The following is an 18,151-nucleotide window of genomic DNA, read 5'->3' on the forward strand; positions in this document are numbered from 1 at the left end:
TGGGGCTGGCATTCAGGAGGTGCCCGCTAGATGCGGCTCTCTCAGCCTAGTGCTACTCGCCCCCCCCCACCCCCGCGGCCCAGAATGGGGGGGCACCTCCTCCCGCCCCCACCCGGGGGGAGGGGCGGCCGCTTAAAATAGCCGAGGGGGGCGGGGCGGCGTTGTTGTTGTCGCGCGGCGGCGGGGGGCGGAGGGAGGAGAGCGCGTGACCGGCCCCGCCCCGGCCCCGCCCCGCCCTGGCCCCCGGCCCGCCCCGGCCCCGCCCCGGCCCCGCCCCGGCCCGGCCCCCGGCCCCGCCCCGGCCCCGCCCGCCCCCGGCCCCCGGGCCCAGAGCAGCGGCGGCGGCGGCCCCGCCCCCAGGCCCCGCCCAGGCCCCGCCCAGGCCCCTCCCAGCCCGGCCCCGCCCAGGCCCTCCCAGCCCCGCCCCCCGCCCCGGCCCCGCCCCGGCCCCGGCCCCCGGGCCCAGAGCAGCGGCAGCGGCGGCGGCGGCGGCAGCAGCGCTCCGGGGGCCCCCGCACGACCCCCCAGCGGCGGCAGCGACCCCGGCCCCGCCATGGCGCAGAGCGGCCAGCCCGCGCCCCCCCCCGAGGAGAACCTGCAGGGTGAGCCGCCGGGCCCGGGGCTTGGGGGGCTGGGGGGCGCCCCGGGGGCCCAGCCGCCCGGGCCGGCTTACTGAGTAGCCTTTGTGCGGGGCTGACGCCGGCCGGGCCTGGCCGGGCCTCCGCGGGCCTCCGCGGGCCTCCGCGGGCCGCGGCCCAGCCAGCCCCGGGCCAAGGAGGCCCTTTAAACTACAAGTCGGGGCCAGACCCTGGCCAGGAGCCTGCGTGCCCGGGCAGGGCCCCCCAGGGTGACAGTGGGCTCGTGGAAGGGCCCCCCCCCCAAGTGTGGCCCAGGGAAGGGAGGGCGCCTCCGCAGCCTCCTGGCCCTTGTTTATTTATCTGGGCTCAGGGGCAGAACTTTTCCTTGTCATCCATGGAGGAAGTGTGTGTGTGTGTGTGTGTGTGTGTGTGTGTGTGTGTGTGGTGTTGTATGCGTGGCATTTGTGTCTGTGAGTGCATGTGGTGTGTGTCTGTATGTGTGATGTATGTATATGTGTGGTGTTGTGAGTGTGTGTGGTATTTGTGTTTGTGTGGTGTGTGTCTGTATTGTGGTATTTGTGGCTGTCTGTGTGTGTGGTATGTGTCTGTATGTGTGTGTGGTGTGTCTGTGTCTGTGTCTGTGTGTGGTGTGTCTGTGTGTGTTGTGGTGTTGTGAGTGTGTGTGGTATTTGTGTCTGTGTGGTGTGTGTGTGTTTCTGTATTGTGGTGTTTGTGGCTGTGTGTGTGTGTCTGTATGTGTGTTGTGTGTGAGTGTGTGTGTGTGTGTGTCTGGGTGGGTGTTGCTGTCTGGATGGCTGGGTGTTTGGCTTTGGCTTTAAGGCTTGCAGCCTCCCCGGGCTTTGGCAATCATTAACCAAGAAGGGCCACAGCTCAGCTGCTGCTCTGGCCTTGTCCTTGGAAAGTCACCCAGGTTCCAGACCCCCTCCCCTTGAGGCTGGAAAGGGGCCTCGGAAAAGGCTGCAAGAAAAATGACAAGTTCCTCCCTTTTTCTTGGGCTTCCATGTGGGGAGAGAATGGGACTGCAGATTGGAAATCATATTCACTGGGTAACCATGAGATCTGGCCCTGGGGCCCCAGACTGCCAGGATTTCCTTTTTGGAAATCCATTTTGAGCCCAGTCTGCCCTGGCTTTGGAAAACCAGGGAGGCAGCCCACCCTATCAAAGTCCTTAGAAGACCCATTGGATTGGATTGAAGAAAAAGGCAGGTCTGCCACATTTCAGGTCATCTAAGCATTCCCATATTGTGGCAGGCCACCTAGGGGACCGGATGGCTCAGGGCCACTGGCAAGACCCACCTTCGCCACTTCCAATTTCCAGCCTATAATCTATAATCAACGTAGGCTATTCCTATTGCTTACAAGTCTGACCTCTGTGACACAACACTTAGAGGAGAGACTAGAAGAGAGCCTAGGATGTGATTTCATCAGGATGGAAACCCAGGTGGGCTGGCCACTGGGCAGGGGGGGACAGGAACTCGCCTCTCTGTTTAAGACCTCAAGACCGGACTGTAGAATAGGGTGCTGCCTGGCACCCAGCAAGAGGACCCTCACAAGGCTAGTCACCCAGTATGGAGAAAGCCTGACTAGGCCACTTTATTCAAGGAGAGGAACTTTTCCTTCTCAACCATAGGGGAAGGGTGTGTGTGTGTCTGTGTGGTGTGTGTGAGTGTCTCTCAGCTTCAGTCTGCCTGGAAGTCCCTTTTACCTAGAGGCCTTTGAATTCACCCAGTTATAGACTGGGAGCCTTAGGGACCTCAGTCTCCAAGTCACTTGCTCTTTGGCCTGGGGCAGGCCACTCAGATGTCCTCTCCAATCCTCACTGGCTTTGCTTTTCTCTGGTCATTTCTGTGGCTTCTCAGCGTTTTCTCCTAATTGAACTCCTCGTAGGTCATGGGTTTGGAAAGCCTTGCTGAGCTCAGGCTTCTTTTCCTAGTGATTCGACTCCCTCTCAGCTGCCTTGCATTGGCCATTCACATCTAAATTTAAACTCTTGGGCGTATGGGGTGGGGGGGATCCAAATGCTCTTAATTTCCCACTGCTCCTGGACCTTGAAACCAAAATGCTGACTCATGAGGGGCCAGGGCTTCCAAGGGGGCTGTTTCCCTCTAAAACAAGCTGGTGACACCCATGGAAGCAGTGGGAACTTGCCTCCAGCCCAGCCTGTGTACGTGCAGCTCAACACTCACAACCTCCTCCAGGGCTATCATTGGGGATAGGCAGCTGGCCCACGAGAATCTGGAGTGCTGGCAGAGACAGGGATGACGTTTAGAAAGCCTGTACTGTGGCAGGCTTCCTCTTCATGCCCCACCTCCCCGACATGACCTGAGTCCCACAGGCTCATGGGCTAGAAAACATAGGTCAGCAAAGTCTGGGTGCTCCCCTAGAGTCAGGCACCCCAGAGAACCCCCGCAGCTGAGTCCATGGGTGGAAGGTACCTTCTGATAGGCCGTGATGGTGGAGTCTTGAGGGGTGCTGGCATTGGTTTCCTTGCCTTTTTGAGCTCCTGACTTCTGGCCCCCCATGGGCTGTCTAGGGACAGCATGGGAACCAGGGAGCAGCTGGGCTGCCTACAGGGAAGGCCCCTGTCTGCCTCTTCTGGCTTGACTTTCCTTTTAGCTAGTCTCTGGTCCCTCACCCAGTACCTAGCAGAGCAGGCCCTTCTAGTAGCTGATAGGCTGCTCTAGCCCACATTCCTCATTTGGGGGAACTCTGGGCCCAGAAGGCCAAAGCCTGCATCTTTGGCCAGGACCTTGTGGTAGGGAGGAACTCGAGTCCAAATCCACATTTGGCCTCTGAGTCCACCCTGCTCCCAGACCTGGCAGCAGCAGCCAGGAGGAAGTCAGACTTCATAATGAGAGAAATAGTGAAATAACAACTTGGGTTCTGACTGGTTTATTACACGCTTTCATGGCGGGTGGGAGGATGGCACGTCCGTGTGAGCTGTCTCCAGGGCAGTGTGGGCAGGTGGCAAAGAGCCCCATTCAGGCTAGTCAAGTCCAGCTTTAGCAGTGGACTGGGGGGTCCCTTCTCGGGGGAAGGTCAGGCAAAGACTAGGTCATTCCAAACATGAAAACCAGCATATCCTTTTGGATTAATTGGCCATGGAAATCCCTTCCAACCCTTCTGTCGTCTTAACCCCAGGGAAAAACTATGGAGGATAGAAAACCAAAAAGGTACACAAACCCTTGTTTCAAAATAGTAGGAAAGGGAGTCATCAAATATCAAAGTCAACATGGATGGTAGAGATAAGCTAGTCTGTTCCCCCTCAGAGGAGAAGGGAGAATAGAGCGAGAGCCAGAGAGGTCACCCCAGTCCCAGAAATACTTGGGAGAAGGGGGGAAGAGACTTGTCTTTATCCAGGAGATACAGCTCACAGCATAGCATGGTGCCAGGATTTTGCCTTGGGGCTGCAGAATCTGGGAACCCAGAGAGGGTTCCCCCTAACCAGAGTGCTTGGAGCTGCCTTGTCCTGCCTGGAGAGCTCATGACATCCCAGATGTAAAGCAGTTGAAGCCATCCAGTTTAATTAGCTCATTTTTCAAATTTTGTACACAAGAAACTCCACATCTCTTATAGACCTTTTCCTTTAGATGTAATAAATTCCACACATCTGTTTCCTTCTAGCTTTCTTTCTATTCTCTTTTGTATTTAAAAAACAGTTTAAATGCCCCATTTTTCTTTTTCTTTTGGGGGGCAACCCTAAACCTAGACTATCTTTTCCTCATTAAAGAAAAAGAAAATGTCCTGTCAACTTATGCATGATAAAAATATTCCCTTATTGGCCATATTCAACAATGTCTGTTTCATTCTCCATTTTGATGCCTCACCTCTGTCAGGGGTGGGGTAGCACCTTCTGTCTTTGGTCCTCTGAGTTGGGGATTGAGTCATTACAGTGACTGGAGTTCTTTAGTCTTTCAAAATTTATTTATTTATTTTTTTTTAACAATGTTGTGATTGTATTAATGTTGCCCTTTTAAAGCCATTCTTTTCTGGTGCTCTGAATCAGTTCAGAAAAGTCTTCACAAGTTTCTCTGAACTTTTCCCCACTATGCATATTTTTATGTGGCACTATAATTCAATTATATTCATACACTAGGGTTTGCTTAATTCGTCTCCAATTTCTGGGCACCCTCAGTTACCAGTTTTTTGCTCCTAGTCTATGGTTTGTTTACTCTGAAAATTTAGATCAATTAAAAATAAAAACAAGTTTTTTTAAGTGTCAACTGTGCATTCAGAACTGGGACTCAAGGATCAGAATTTTGAAATAATTCTGCTTTCTAGAACCTTCTATTCCCCTGGGGTGATACAAAGAAAATAAATGCGACAGATATTTTAGAGTTGGAAGAAATTTCAGTGACTTCCTAGTCCAATTCTTCCCCCAAATCTAACTAGTCCACAAACAGAATTTGTGCTGGTTACTGAGAAGACAAAAGCAAATAGGCTTCTGCCCTCAGGGAAATTATATTCTAATGGATCTGGCACCTCCTAGAAGTTCCCTTTCAGGGTCTTTCAGTCTCTGGGTGAAGGTCTCCAGTGGTCAAGGAGGGCTATTCCTGGCGTCCATCAGAAGGTAGTCCCTTGTGTAACCTCTATCCGGAGTTCTCTGTTCTGACCCTTAAAGCCCAATAGAGCCCATCTAATAGTTCCACAAGAGGAGAGCCCCTTGGGTCATCTTGCCTTCTGTCCTTCTCCATCTATCCTTTTAGGTCTCCCAGGAGGTCAGGGGAGGGGGAGGGTGTCAGAGTCCCTAGATCTTTTCAGTGCTGAGGAATGGTGAACAGTACTGTACACCAAGGATTCAAAAGGTCAAAAACAGTTTTGAAGGAGCTTGGTCTGGTGGGGAGACAATAAAGATAGAACTCTGTAAACACTGAGATCATTCTATAGGGTGAATTGGAGATGACCTTCTGGGGAACCTGTGTGGGTGGTAGTGGTAGGGCCTGAAAGAGGTAAACTGAGCCAGAGAGGGTGCAGCCAAGAAAAGTACAGGTTGTGTGAATGGGATCCCAGAGTATTGGGCTTTAGGGAGTCCCTGGAGGTACTGACTAGAGGAGGTGACAGACAGACAGACCTGCCTTTGCAAAAGATCCACTTTAGAGATGGGCCGGTCTGGAGGCAGGTGCTCTGGCCAGCAGGTCAGTCAATGTCCAGGGTGATGAAGGCCAGCACCCAGAGTGACCAAGCCTTGTATTTTCACCAAACACTCCTCTTTAGTAATCTGCCCCTTCCCCATAAGGCCAAGCTTGAGTTTCCTGAGCATCTGTGTGCCTGCCTCCTTGCTCATTGTGTTCTGAGATGCTTCTTTGGAAAGTCAGTCATTTTGCCCATGTCTGGGCCTTTCACAAATAACACAACTAATGTGGGAAATTTTTGAAACTTCATGCTTTCAAGGATGTGAGTGGGCCTTCTAAAGGGCCAAGCTTGGGCTCTTGCCCATAATCAAGTTTGCTTCTCCATTGCCAAGGTTCCTTGAATAAAATGGGTCATTGGCTTGGTTTTTTCTCACAGATGTGACATATTTAGAGACAAAGGACTCCTTGTGAGCAGGGCTCGGAGTGCCTGGCTTCTCTTCCTTTGCAGGGCAAAGGCTGCCACTGAACTGGCTGGACTGTGTTCTCTGCTTTTGGCAGGGCACTGGGGAAAGGGGCTCCAGCTCCTTGCTGAGTCCCTAAATGTCTGGCCCTTGGGTTCTGGCCTCTTGGCCCACTGAATCCAGTGCCCTGCCTTTCTAGATGAGGACAGCAAGAAGCAGAGTGAAGGACTCACAGATAGTAGCAGAGGCTGGTGACTTGGCCTCTTGGAAAGGCCACATGAAGGGCCATGCTTGGTGACAAGGACTTCCTGCTTTAAGCTTCCATTTTTGAAGTGTTTTGTCATCAGATTAACCCCCAGGAAGAAGAATTCCCCAGAACTTCATGAATTTTCCCTGTGCATGATGTATGTAATGGTTTTTTTGAAAAAAATTTTTAAGTCTTTGGTTCCCACTCCCAATTCACAGGCATTCACTTTTTTTCCAGTTCTTTGGGCAGCAGAGGATTAAGGAAAGGCCAGAAATTTGCCTCTTAAACTCTTACTGTTTCAAAAGAGCTATAAGTTGTTCCATCTTGCCCAACAAGGCCCGAGATGACATCACGTCTGGGTCAAGGGTTAGTGTGTCCAGCTGTGGCTCATCAGACAAATATAAGCTCGAAAGGCTCTAGCATGAGTCAGGCCCAAATGGTCTGGTTTTTGGGGTTTTTGGGGGGGGTTTTGCTAGGCAATGGGGTTAAATGACTTGCCCAGGGTCACACAGTTAGGTAATTATTAAGGCTGGATTTGAAATCAGGTACTCTAGACTCCAAGGCAGGCGCTCTATCCACTGTGCCACCTAGCACCTAGCCCCCCCCCCCCCAAATAGTCTGGATGGCCATCTGGAGTGGAGTTGGCTATAAATCTGAGCATCTTCCTTTTCTAAGCAGTTATGAAATGTCAGCAAATACTTCTTAAATCTCCTGAAAACCTCAGTCTACCTGTGGGGTTGAAATGGGTGAAGGAACAAGCATTCATTAATAGCCTGCCATAGTGCGTGCTCTGAGTGAAGTCCTTCACAAATAGCATCTCAAAGCTGACCAGCTCCCTGCCTCTGAAGACTCACTATGCTCTAGGCATCCCAAAGCTACCTGGGAGGCCACAGGATTGATCTCCTGTTTATAGAGGAAGAGCCTGGGGCCAGAGTAGAGAATGATTTGTGCAGTCACAGAAACCGAATTGGTCGTGAGGTCCTTTGTTGTCAGATTTAGGCCTGGTGCCTCTTGGATGACTGAAGCTGGGCACTGGCATGGAGGCATAGGGTCCCAGGACTCACTGATTCTGGAATGTTCTGTAGTCATATTCACAGGGATTCAGTCTGTTGTCATTTCCCTCAATGCTATGAGTGAAAACCCTTTTGGTGGTTTGAGTTTTTAGTTAGTCAAGGGCTTGTCCCATGTTAATGAACCCCATATTGCTAACACTTGATCTTGTCCAAAGTGCTTTCTTCCCCACAGCTCGGGGAGGAAGGATGTGTACAGACTAGAATGCTCATTTTACAGATAAAGAAACTGAAGCTCTGGGATCTTTTGTGTGATCTGCTTCGGCCATCGAGTCGGTGTCCGGGCTCTAATTACTACCCCTGAGTCCTCTGTCTTGTGCCAGTTTGGGGGTGGGCTCTCTCCAGCTTTGTCCCTGGTTTTGTCCCCACAGGCTCTTGGGTGGAATTGCACTTCAGCAGTAATGGCAATGGTCATAGTGCAGCGCCATCCTCAATTTCAGCCTATAATGGCGACATGGAAAAGATTCTTCTGGATGCCCAGCATGAGTCTGGACGGAGCAGCTCCAAGAGTTCTCACTGTGACAGGTAGGCATCATCTGAGTGGGAAGCAAAGGAACTGTTGCCGTGGCTGTCCTTCTTCACTGACCGGCCCCCACTGCCAGCCTGGGAAGAGGGATGGTGCAGAATGGTTGGGAGACAATACCCAGGTTCCATTCCAGCTGACACTGAGGAATAAAGGGACTTTGGGCAAAGTCTGTCTTCTCCTTGGACCTCAGTTTCCTTAATCTGTAAATGTACATTCTCATACACTTTTGGTGAATCCCTGGTAATGTTCTTACCTTCAAAAGAAATAATTTCATGATTTCATATGTGAACTGTGGGCAGTCAGCTAAATGGAGATGTCCTCCAGTTGTCAGAGATGGAAGAGATCTTAAAGCCATTCAGCCCGGCCTGACTTTCCCATAACATGGCCATCAGATGGCTCTCTAGCCTCCAGTGAAGGGAAGCCCTTCACCTCCTCTGTCTCCCTTCCCTTGGGAGAATTTGCATTGTTACAAGATCTTTCTGTTGTCAAACCTAACTTGGTTCTTTCTCACTTTTCATGGTTTGGTCCTTAGGAGGGCTTATAGATACCTTGTTTTCCCCAATCTTTTCTCTTCCAGGATGAACATAATCCAGTTCCTTTAACCCATGATCATAATATGATTTCCAGGTTAACAGGACTCCCAAAGATAGTGGCAACTGAGCTTCAAGAGGAGGAAAAGGATCTGAAGTGGGGGAGGGGAAACTTGACCTTTGTCAGGATGTTGGAGAGAGGAGGAAGACTATCACACTTAGGAGGAAGGGAAGGAAAGGACAAGTATGTACTTGGTACTAAATACAAATTGTAGCTTCTCTTTGAAGAGGAGGGAGCTAAGTCTTCTGAGAAAGGAGCATCTTTCTGCTGATGTTTGAAGGAATGATAATATAGACACCCCCCCCCCCCCCCGAAATCTGGAGGAGGAAGAAGAGAAGCGTACGATGATGGCTCAGGGACATTGAGACAGCTGTTAGCCACCTGGGTGAGTGGTTCCATGATGTGACAATCTCAGTGGCTAGCAATGAAGATGGCACCTAAGAAAGGAACTTAGACTAGGCATGACTCCTGAACAAGGATGGAAGATATCTAACATGGCTTGGGAAGGCTATATTTGCCTGGTCCTATAAATATCTTTGTCTGATCTTATAAAGATCATCCAGAAGTCTTCAAACTAAAAAGAAGGAGAGAATGCCAAAACTGCCAGGTGTCTGACCCCAGGCAGAGGAACTACCATTAAAGAAAAAGAATAATTGCATTGGGGAACCCAGAAGTTCCCAGGAGGCAAAGCAAGAAAGAGACCAGGAGTAAATGGAGCAAAAGCATTTATTAGGCACCTCCTGGGGACCCAACACTGAGCATTCAAAGACAAGATCTTTCCTATCTTAGTAAATCTTCCATTCTATAGAAGACGACAACATAAAACAAGGGAAGCCTATGCCTAATCTATAGAGGCTGTGTGGGTAATTTGGGGAGGAGCAACAAGGAATTCCTCATGTAGGTGAGCTTTGAAGGGACCTAAGGATTTTCAGAAGTGAGAAACCATGATAAAATAATGCAGGGATTCCAGTTACACAGGCTTCTGCTGGAGCAAAACTTTAATTTGCCTAAATGACAATTTCCTCTTTAAAATGGAGAGGAAGCATCAAGGGGACATTGTATTTTGTGTCTGATTCTCTCAGAGAGGTCCTGCCTGCTGGGGTGGAAATGAAAGGGCCATCCCCTAGAGCTATGAAAGAAGAGAGGGAAGTCTTGCCTAGGCTATGGCAGGCACCCAAGGTTTGAAAGGTTTTTAGACTGATAGATAGGATGCCACAGATTCAGCTTCTCCAGGCAAAGACATTGTGGGGGAATTGGGCAGTTCTGAAAAATGAAATTCCAACGGTTAAAAACAAACAATTCTAGTGAGGCAGGGAGTTTTCTGAACAGTTCAGTGTGAATGCAGAGGAACTAACCAGTCATCATAGATTTTAAAAAGATAGCTATATAAGGCAGAAGGGAGGAGAGAGGGAGAAGATGACAGGTAACAAATGTGGCATAGACTTATAAATCCAGTGTCAGGAGCCCTCAAACCCAAGATGAGCTCAGGGAGATGAGGGTAAAGGCACCAAATCTTTTGGGGGAAGAGGAGTTCCAAAGAAAGGATGGGGCTCTTTGTTTGGGCTCATGAAATAGTATATATTGGCTCCAGAGAGAAGATAACTTTAATTTTTTGATTGCTCTGCTCTTGTTTCTTCTGCAAGAACAATGACTCTTGCACTGGAAATAATAGAGCAGTGGTGAACGGAATTCATAGCCAAGATAGAGGAAATAGTAAAGGACCTCTCCTCGGTACTGGAAAGGCTGGGGATCATGACTTGTGGGAAAGCCAGAGAGTTTTAGAGTAGAATGGATTTAGAGGGCAGGACTCGAAGACTGTCTTCAGGAGTCCATGGCAGTTTGGCAGAAGGTCTCCCGTGGAGTGCCCCTGGATCTGTGCTTTTTTACTTTTTTATCCATGCAATGAATTAGGTTCCAAATGACAGAAATCTGAGATAGAGCCAATACAAAGCTCTGGACAGGCTAGAACATTTCAGTTAGCCCAACAATGGAATTCAGTGAGGATGAATTCTCTGTGATGGGCTAGGAGGAGGCATAGTGAGCAGTCATTTGAAAAGTTCTGAGGTTTTTAGAATAGTCTTAAGTCTGATGGGAGTTACTAGTGGGAAGGAGTGTCCAAAAAGGCTTCCAGGAATAGGGCAGGGCACAACCCTGGGGTCCTCTGCCTAATCCACATCTCATCTGGACATCTGTGTTTGGTTCTGATGTCGTGGATCAGGAAACATAGCTGTGCTGGAGAGTGTGCAGAGGAAGGAGAAGCAGGATGGGCAAGTTTGTCATGAGGGTGATCTGATGGACAGAAAGGCACAGGAGAGGGGGACAGAAGGGCCGGGTTCAGATATCTAAAGGGATATCAGACTTGTTCTGTTTGATCCAGGACAACAGAAGCAGCAGTGATGGGGGGGGGGGGCAGAGCACTCTTGACAGGTTGACTTCTCAAGAAGGGTCCCAATACTTGAACCGTAAAGGCCAAGGCAGACCTTCCAGGCCATCCTGGGAGTGGGATTCTGACTCTGTCCTTCTCATCTGTCTGATGTTTTTCTCTCTGCTCCCTGCCATTTCATACTGAAAAAGGAATGCTAACAGGCTTGTCTTTGCCCTTTGCCTCCACCTTTGTTTTTGTGAAGCCCACCTCGGTCACAGACACCCCAAGATATTAACCGAATTTCTGAAACGGATACTCACAGCATTGGAGAAAAGAACAGCTCCCAGGTAGGAGGGAGGGCATGTCAGTGATGTCGAGGGGCACCTGGGAGAGGTGCTGGGGACCCTCTTCCCTAAGGGGGGGGGAATTTTACCCGGCAGCTGCTCCCTGTGGCATTTTAAATAAGTTACCTGTTGGCACAGGGTGTTATCAGGTGGTTAATATTTGGGTCACTGAGGCCATGTCTGGATTGAGTCACATGCAGAGAAAGAACATGATTTAGGTAGAAAACTTGCAAAGTTCATCAACAGAAGTTGATTTATAGATCAATAACACTCAGCAGTGACTACCTACTGACTCTGCTGTCGTGGCCTGTGGGTATTCCTGTTATCTGCCCAGGCTGCAGGGCAGTGGAGGGGAAAGAGCTACATTAGGGGCGTTTTGGAACCTGGAGCAAATCCCACATTGACCTTAACCTTCTGTGGGCATACTCCTTGATCTCTAGACCTCAGTTTCCCCATTTTAAAAGCATTTTTTTTCTGACTTCTGCTTCATTTGTGTCTTGGAGAAATTTATGAATTTGCAGACACCACAAACACACACACACACACACACACACACACAGACTTGGTGGGCAGCTTTGCCTAATACACCTTGAACATCCCTCACCTATGCATAGTCCACTGTTGGGGCTGCTCTCTCCACCTTTGGGCTGGTGTAAGACTCATCAGGACTTGTGCTCCAGGTGGGCATTGTCACCTTGACTAGCCCCCAATCCTCAGTGCTTGAAAGGGAGCCGTGTCCCAAGCAGTAGTTCAGCCCGTATCCACCAGGCAGGAATCCCCTTTCCTCCTTCTAGAGGATCTGATGAGGAACCAGCCAGTATTTCCATCCGGGCATCTGAGCCAGGATCTGAACTCAGATCATCCAACTTTAAGTTGTGATTTTATCACAGCTCTGGAACACTTTAGAAGTGAGCAGTTCAGCCTCCTTGTGAGACCTTGAACTGGTCACCTGTCCAGGGACCTGCTCTGCTTCCTGTTCATGAAATGAAGGTGTCCCGCTCTCCTGCGAAGCCTCTCACCTCACAGGCCCCCCGGGGCAGGCCGCTAGTTGCCAAGAAAGCTCAGTCACTAAGGCCCGGGGCTCCTAGCAGGGATGGTCAGGGCGACCTCCATCCGGCCCATACCATGCGGGAGAGTCCAGTCTCTGGGGGGTCTGCAGGCCTGCAGAGGCTTCAGTAACTTCCATTTTGCTTTAGTCTGAAGAAGACTACATGGAAAGACGGAAAGAAGTAGAGAGCATCCTGAAGAAAAACTCAGACTGGATCTGGGACTGGTCCAGTAGGCCTGAAAATATCCCCCCAAAGTGAGTGTGGATGCAGCTGCACTGATGGAGGTGGAGAGATGGGGTGTGGGGAGGGGGAGGGTCTCCCTGCCCTCAGTTGGGGAGTTCTGACCCTCTCCATTATTTCCTTTCATCCTAGGGAGTTTCTTTTTAAGCACCCGAAGCGTTCGGCCACTCTCAGCATGAGAAACACGAGCGTCATGAAAAAGGGGGGCATCTTCTCGGCAGAGTTTTTGAAGGTTTTCCTCCCGTCCCTGCTGCTCTCTCACTTCCTCGCCATTGGGCTGGGGTGAGTCCCTTGGGTGTCCCTCTTGGGGTGCCGGCCCTGGGGTGGGGGGGAGCTCTTGGCAGGAGAAGACATCGACTTTTGTGAGGTCATTAAAGAGAACAGCTTGGAGAAAATGGGGGCTCCAGACAGCCTCGGTTCTGCCCCTTGCCAGGAAGGAGAATGCAGAAAGCATGGCTGGCAGTGAGGGAAAGAGTTGGAACTGGCAGCATTTATGGATCCCCAAATCCCAGGAAAAAAGAATGGAACCTTGACATTTTATCATCTGATCATATCAAACGTTGGCAATCTTGACCCTCCAAGCACGAATCTTGTGGCCAGTGGACGTCATTGTCTGGGGCTCACCTGCTCTCGAGAGGGCACCAAGCATTTTTAGGGATCGCTGCCTCCAATGTAATAGCCCTAAATTCCTGGGGTACAAAGAAGAGCAAGGGCTGGTTGCTGCCCTCATGAACCCCCCTGGTTAAAGAAGGAGACAAGAGACAAGCAGCAAACTGGAGAGGGGCAGGGGCATGGAAGAGCATCTTGGAGAAGGTGGGATTGTCAAAGGAAGTCCAGGAGCCCACAGCCAGAGATGACGAGAGTTCCAGGCCGGGAACCAGCAGAGAAGATGCCTGGACCCAGAGATGAAGTGTCTGATGGGTGGCAGGGCCTAGGGCTGGGGGTCCTTGGTGGGGAGTAAGGTTGGAGATGGAAAGCAAGGAGGAAGCGAGGCCCGAAGGGACTTTGAAAGCCAAACGGGGTTTTCTATTTGAACCTGGAGATAAGAGGGAGACGCTATCCTTTGCTGACTGGGGGAGGTGGGGAGATCCTATGATCCCAACAGGGCTTTAGGAAAAATCACCTTGGCACCTCAGTGGAGGATGGACCAGAGGCAGGCCCCCCCTCAATACCCCCCCAGCTGCTTTTGCCCTAGTCCACGCCTGAAAAGATGAAAACCTGTACCAAGTTTGGGGCAGAGTCAGACCAGAGAAGGGGGCTACAGAGTCAAAGGGAAAGTCCCCTCGTACCTGGGACCTTCACCCTCCTCATCCCCAGCTCACTCACCTGGCTTCCTTCAGGCCTCTACTGAAGACCCAGCTTCTGGGAGGGTTCAGAAGAACAAGATCCACATCTCTTGGTTCTGGGCTTTTTTTTTTCTGGCTGATCCCCATTCTTGGAATGCCTTGTCCCCTGGCGGCATCATGGAGAGTCCTGGGGTCAGGAAGCCCGAGGTCACCTGTGGTCTCAGCATGTAAAATGGGGCTAGGCATAACCCCGCATCCTCGGGTGGTTGTGAGGACACGTAGGCGCTTTGCAAACATGGCTTATCTTCCTCGGTTTCCTTCCCATCCCAACTTCTAGAGGAAGTCTTTCCCAAGCCCTGTTAATCCTGCCGCAGTCCCTCTGTCCATCAGCTCCTGTTCATCCTGCTTCTAACTTGTCGTCTCCCCTGTTCGAGGGCCAGAGACCGTCTTCTTCCTCTTTGTATTCTATTGGAGCCCCAGGTATACAGAAGGTATTCAGTAAGTGCTCACTGGCTGACTGATGAGAACACATTATCCTGAAGCAACAGTGTTGTCATGAAACCCTTAGGAAGCTGAGCAACCAGATGATCAAACCAGCCAGAGCCATGCTGGGCTCAGAGGAAGCACACACATGTGTACGTGTGTGTGTAGATGGGCATGGAGAGGTAGGGTACTTGTTTGTGGGTTCATTGCCACATAATTGTTTGGACATGGCTCATCCCGTGCTGTGGCTTTGTGCCTGACTTGTGTGCAGGTGGCCGGGCTGGGTGGCCACACGCTGCAGCCGGTGTCCGTCAAGTCCCAGGCTGGAGCAACATGAATTGAAGAGGACTTAGGCCTGGGTCACCAAGCCACAATGCTACCATTTGGGCAGGGGGTGGAGCAGGGACGGTGGGAACCAGAAGCCAGCCCCTCTGCAGAAGCTGGGGGTTTTAAAGGAGTGTCCACTTGGCATGAACCTCTGACTGACCCGAAGAGGAGCCAGGTCAGAGCTGGAGGAAGGTCTCGCCTCGCTCCTGCCCTTTGGCTGGCCTGCCTGCATCTGGGGCATCACCTCCAGGTCGGGTGTCCCATTGCCATCATGGACAAGATGAGAATACACCGAGGGAGGAAATTCAGGATGTTTCACCTCAAGAGACTCCCAAGGATTGGGGGTTAGGGTGAAGGGACCCTCAAGGAGAGGGTCTCAGGCTCTCATGGAAAAGGGATCTCTGAGCAGACGCCATTGGCAGCAGGTGGAAACTAGAGTCAGTCTGGATGTCCAGAAAATTTTGCCAACACCCTGGATTCTTCCGAAGGGGACTGGACTGCTGGGTCCTGGAGGCCAAGATGCCAACGACAAAACTCTCCCTGCTGACATCCAGTAGCAGGAACCACCTTCAGAAGCATCCAAGAATATGAACAAGGTATCAGTGTGAGGAAATTGAGACTGGGGACTAAGACCGTGGGATCCAAGTCTGCAGTGGAAATGAGGAGGGAAGACGTTCTTCCTGTGCAGCGGGGCCAGGACCGCCTGCTGGATCCCATGCGGCCTGAGTTCAGGGAGGCTGCAGGGATGGTGGCTGAGGTTTTTTGGGGGGATGGAGCAGAAGAATGAGCCGGTGAGACCCACTGGACTTGAAGGCAGACCTCCTGGAGGGGTGACTGCAGTCATTGGCTAGAGATCAGGGCCTGGCAGCGGGGAGAAGGGGTGGTATGGGGGAGATGTGGAGCCAGAAACGAGGCTCCCTCCGTATCCTCCACCAGTGCTTCCCACAGCCTGCTTGGTGGGTTTGAGTCGAACTCCTCAGAACATCAGTGGCCCCTCACTGATGGGAAACTTCTGAACCAGACGGGATCTGGTTTGAAACCTAGGTCTTTTCCAAGCATCTCTGCAGACTTTTTCTAAAAATTTATTTAAGACAATGGGGTTAAGTGGCCTGCCCAAGGCCATACAGCTAGGCAGTTATTAAGTGTCTGAGACTGGATTTGAACTCAGGTCCTTCTGACTCCAGGGCCAGTGCTGTATCCACTGTGCCACCTAGATGCCTCTGCAGACTTTTAAGAGGATCTTAAGGGGGCCTGAGGTTGCTTCAGGGGGCTGGGGGATGGAAAGGAAGGGGCTCCCAGAGCTTGAAGGGTTGGGGACCTCTGAAGTGAGAGTCGGCAGCACGCCCCCTTTCTCCTGGCCTGGATGCCCCCACTCCAGGTACTTGGAGAGGAATTGTGCTGGGGAAGCAGGAAATCCCGATTTCCAGGGTCTTCTTGCACCCTCAACTAACACCACTCTAACTGCCATTTCGTTTCCCCTCAGGATCTACATTGGAAGGCGTCTCACCACCTCCACCAGCACCTTCTAGGGCAGTGGGGCTGGGAGTCTGGCCAAGCAGCAGGCTGCCATCTCTGAGCATGCAGGGTGGTTACCGCAGGAAGGCCGTGCGTCTGGCCGTGAGTCCGGGATGGCTCCTGCGACTTGTGCTCATCTGTTGTGTAAATGTTGTGTTCCTAGTTCAGTAGAAGGGGAGGATAGTAGCTGTCTTCACTCCCTGGGCACCACGTGGGGAGCAGGTCCGACTGGCCTCTCCTCCCTGTCGGCGTAGCCCCTTGAGTTCTCCCCATCCTGAGGCTCCCTGGACTCCAGGAAGTCCCCACACTTCCCAGTTCCCCACGCAGGGGCTACTCCTTTGGACAAGTGAATCGTGTCATTTTTAACAGCATGATTGCTAGGGGCTTGTGGTCCCAGAAGACCCCCATGCCTGTTTGCCCTGGTTGGAGCAACCACTTAGGGAAGTCTCTCCTCCATTCTGCTGGGTGGTCTTCCTGGGCAGATGGGAAGAGAGGAAGCCCCCAAGGTGGTCCAACCAACCCTGACGTTGAAGTCTCTGGGTCCTCCGCTTGTTTGCCCTCCTAGGGCTTAGTGTGGCCTGCAACGTGTCCAGGCAGCTGCCCCCACTAAGCCTGCTTGCTTCCCCGTGCTCCCAGCTAGGTCCCTACCACACTTCTTGGCCCTGCCCTTTATATCAACTTCAGCCACCACAGCCAGAATGAGAAGAATTCTGTGTTTGCCAAATTCCCCAAGGTGCCCGTTTCCAGGTCCAGTTCACCAGTGTCATGAGCCTGCCGTTTTCCTTGGCGCAAATTATTTTCTGAAAGGAGGCCATATCTTTGCTGTGCTGGACACACTCAACATTTGTTTATATCTGTCCCTGATGACCCCCCTAGCCCCCCACCCCACCCAGGATGAAATAATCAAACTTCCAGATTGAAAAGCAAGCCCCTCTCCTTTGCCCTCCACCCCTTCCTCCACTGCAGAGGTGGCCCAGGTGCTTATCGCCCTTCGCAGCCCAGCCACTGGGCTCCCCTGCTTTGGTCAAAGCCCACAGAGGGGTTGCCTCAGACACAGCGCTTTGTAAGCCAAGGGAAGGAAGAGTGATTCAGAAAGCAAGGCCTCGTCTTCGGCCAGTCCCCTCTTCAGACGGCCAGCCAATAATTAAGTGGAGTGATTGCTGGGCCCCAGCACCTTAAACAAAATGAAGGATCTTTTGTTTTCTATTCCCTTTGTCCTGAGTAGTTAGTCCCTCTCCTACCCTTTGAACCACTTCTTGTAACAGAATAAAGGAGCATTTCAGCCAAATTCAACACCCCTGATTCTGACTGCAGAGGGCAGGAGCCACCAATGGCTATGACTTCAGAAAGGGCACGGTCGAGGAGGGGCTGGGGAGTTGGTGACCGGTGGTCACACACCTTGGAGTCTGGAAGAGGTGGGTTCAGATCTCCCCACTGACCTTATCTCACTCAGGCTAGCCCTCAATGAGCCAATCTTGTGATCTATGGCAACTGTGGGGCACTGTCTCCAGTGAGTCAAAACCCAAGTCTGACAGCCTGCAACGGGTCCGGGCGGCTGCCCCTACCAGGCCTGCTCGCTCCCTTGTGCTCCCCGCTAGGTCCCTACTGTGCTCCTTGGCCCTGCCCTTTGTCGACTTCAGCCCCACAGCCAGAATGAGAAGAATTCTGTGCCAAGTTGACAAAGGGTAGGGCCAAGGAGTGTGGTAGGGACCTAGTGGGGAGCACGGGGGAGCGAGCAGGCCTAGCAGAGGCAGCCAGCTAGACAAGTTGCCAGCCATACCAGGCCCCAGAAAAAGTCAGGGAGCCTCTGAGAGTGGCCACCTAAGGCTTTGGAGGAATTGATTTTGAAGGAATGAAAAGGCCTTCAGGACCCCTGCCAGCCACTGAATGTACAGATGGGGAAAGACAACCTGCCATAGGCTATGGGGGAGATGAGAGTTGGGTCCAGAAACATTGGGGTGTGACGCATTGTCTTG

At 51.7% G+C, this 18,151-nt stretch overlaps 1 protein-coding gene across 1 annotated transcript; it reads left to right on the forward strand.

Moving 5' to 3' along the window:
• Window positions 1-494: 494 nt before the first annotated feature.
• BNIP3 (BCL2 interacting protein 3) lies at window positions 495-17,759 on the forward strand. Its single transcript, XM_074232147.1, has 6 exons — window positions 495-602; window positions 7,821-7,974; window positions 11,194-11,278; window positions 12,472-12,578; window positions 12,697-12,846; window positions 16,144-17,759. The coding sequence occupies exons 1-6, from the start codon at window positions 554-556 to the stop codon at window positions 16,187-16,189; spliced, it is 591 nt and encodes a 196-aa protein (XP_074088248.1). The 5' UTR covers window positions 495-553; the 3' UTR covers window positions 16,190-17,759.
• Window positions 17,760-18,151: the final 392 nt, after the last annotated feature.

Source organism: Macrotis lagotis, chromosome 4, assembly GCF_037893015.1.
Source record: "Macrotis lagotis isolate mMagLag1 chromosome 4, bilby.v1.9.chrom.fasta, whole genome shotgun sequence".
In the NCBI taxonomy this organism is placed as follows: Eukaryota; Metazoa; Chordata; class Mammalia; order Peramelemorphia; family Peramelidae; genus Macrotis; species Macrotis lagotis.

Coding starts and splice junctions, on each gene's coding strand:
- BNIP3 (XM_074232147.1), top strand. CDS start 554: ATGGCGCAGAGCGGCCAGCCCGCGCCCCCCCCCGAGGAGAACCTGCAG. Junction 11,279..12,471: donor GAGAAAAGAACAGCTCCCAG/GTAGGAGGGAGG, acceptor ATTTTGCTTTAG/TCTGAAGAAGACTACATGGA. Junction 12,579..12,696: donor CCTGAAAATATCCCCCCAAA/GTGAGTGTGGAT, acceptor CTTTCATCCTAG/GGAGTTTCTTTTTAAGCACC.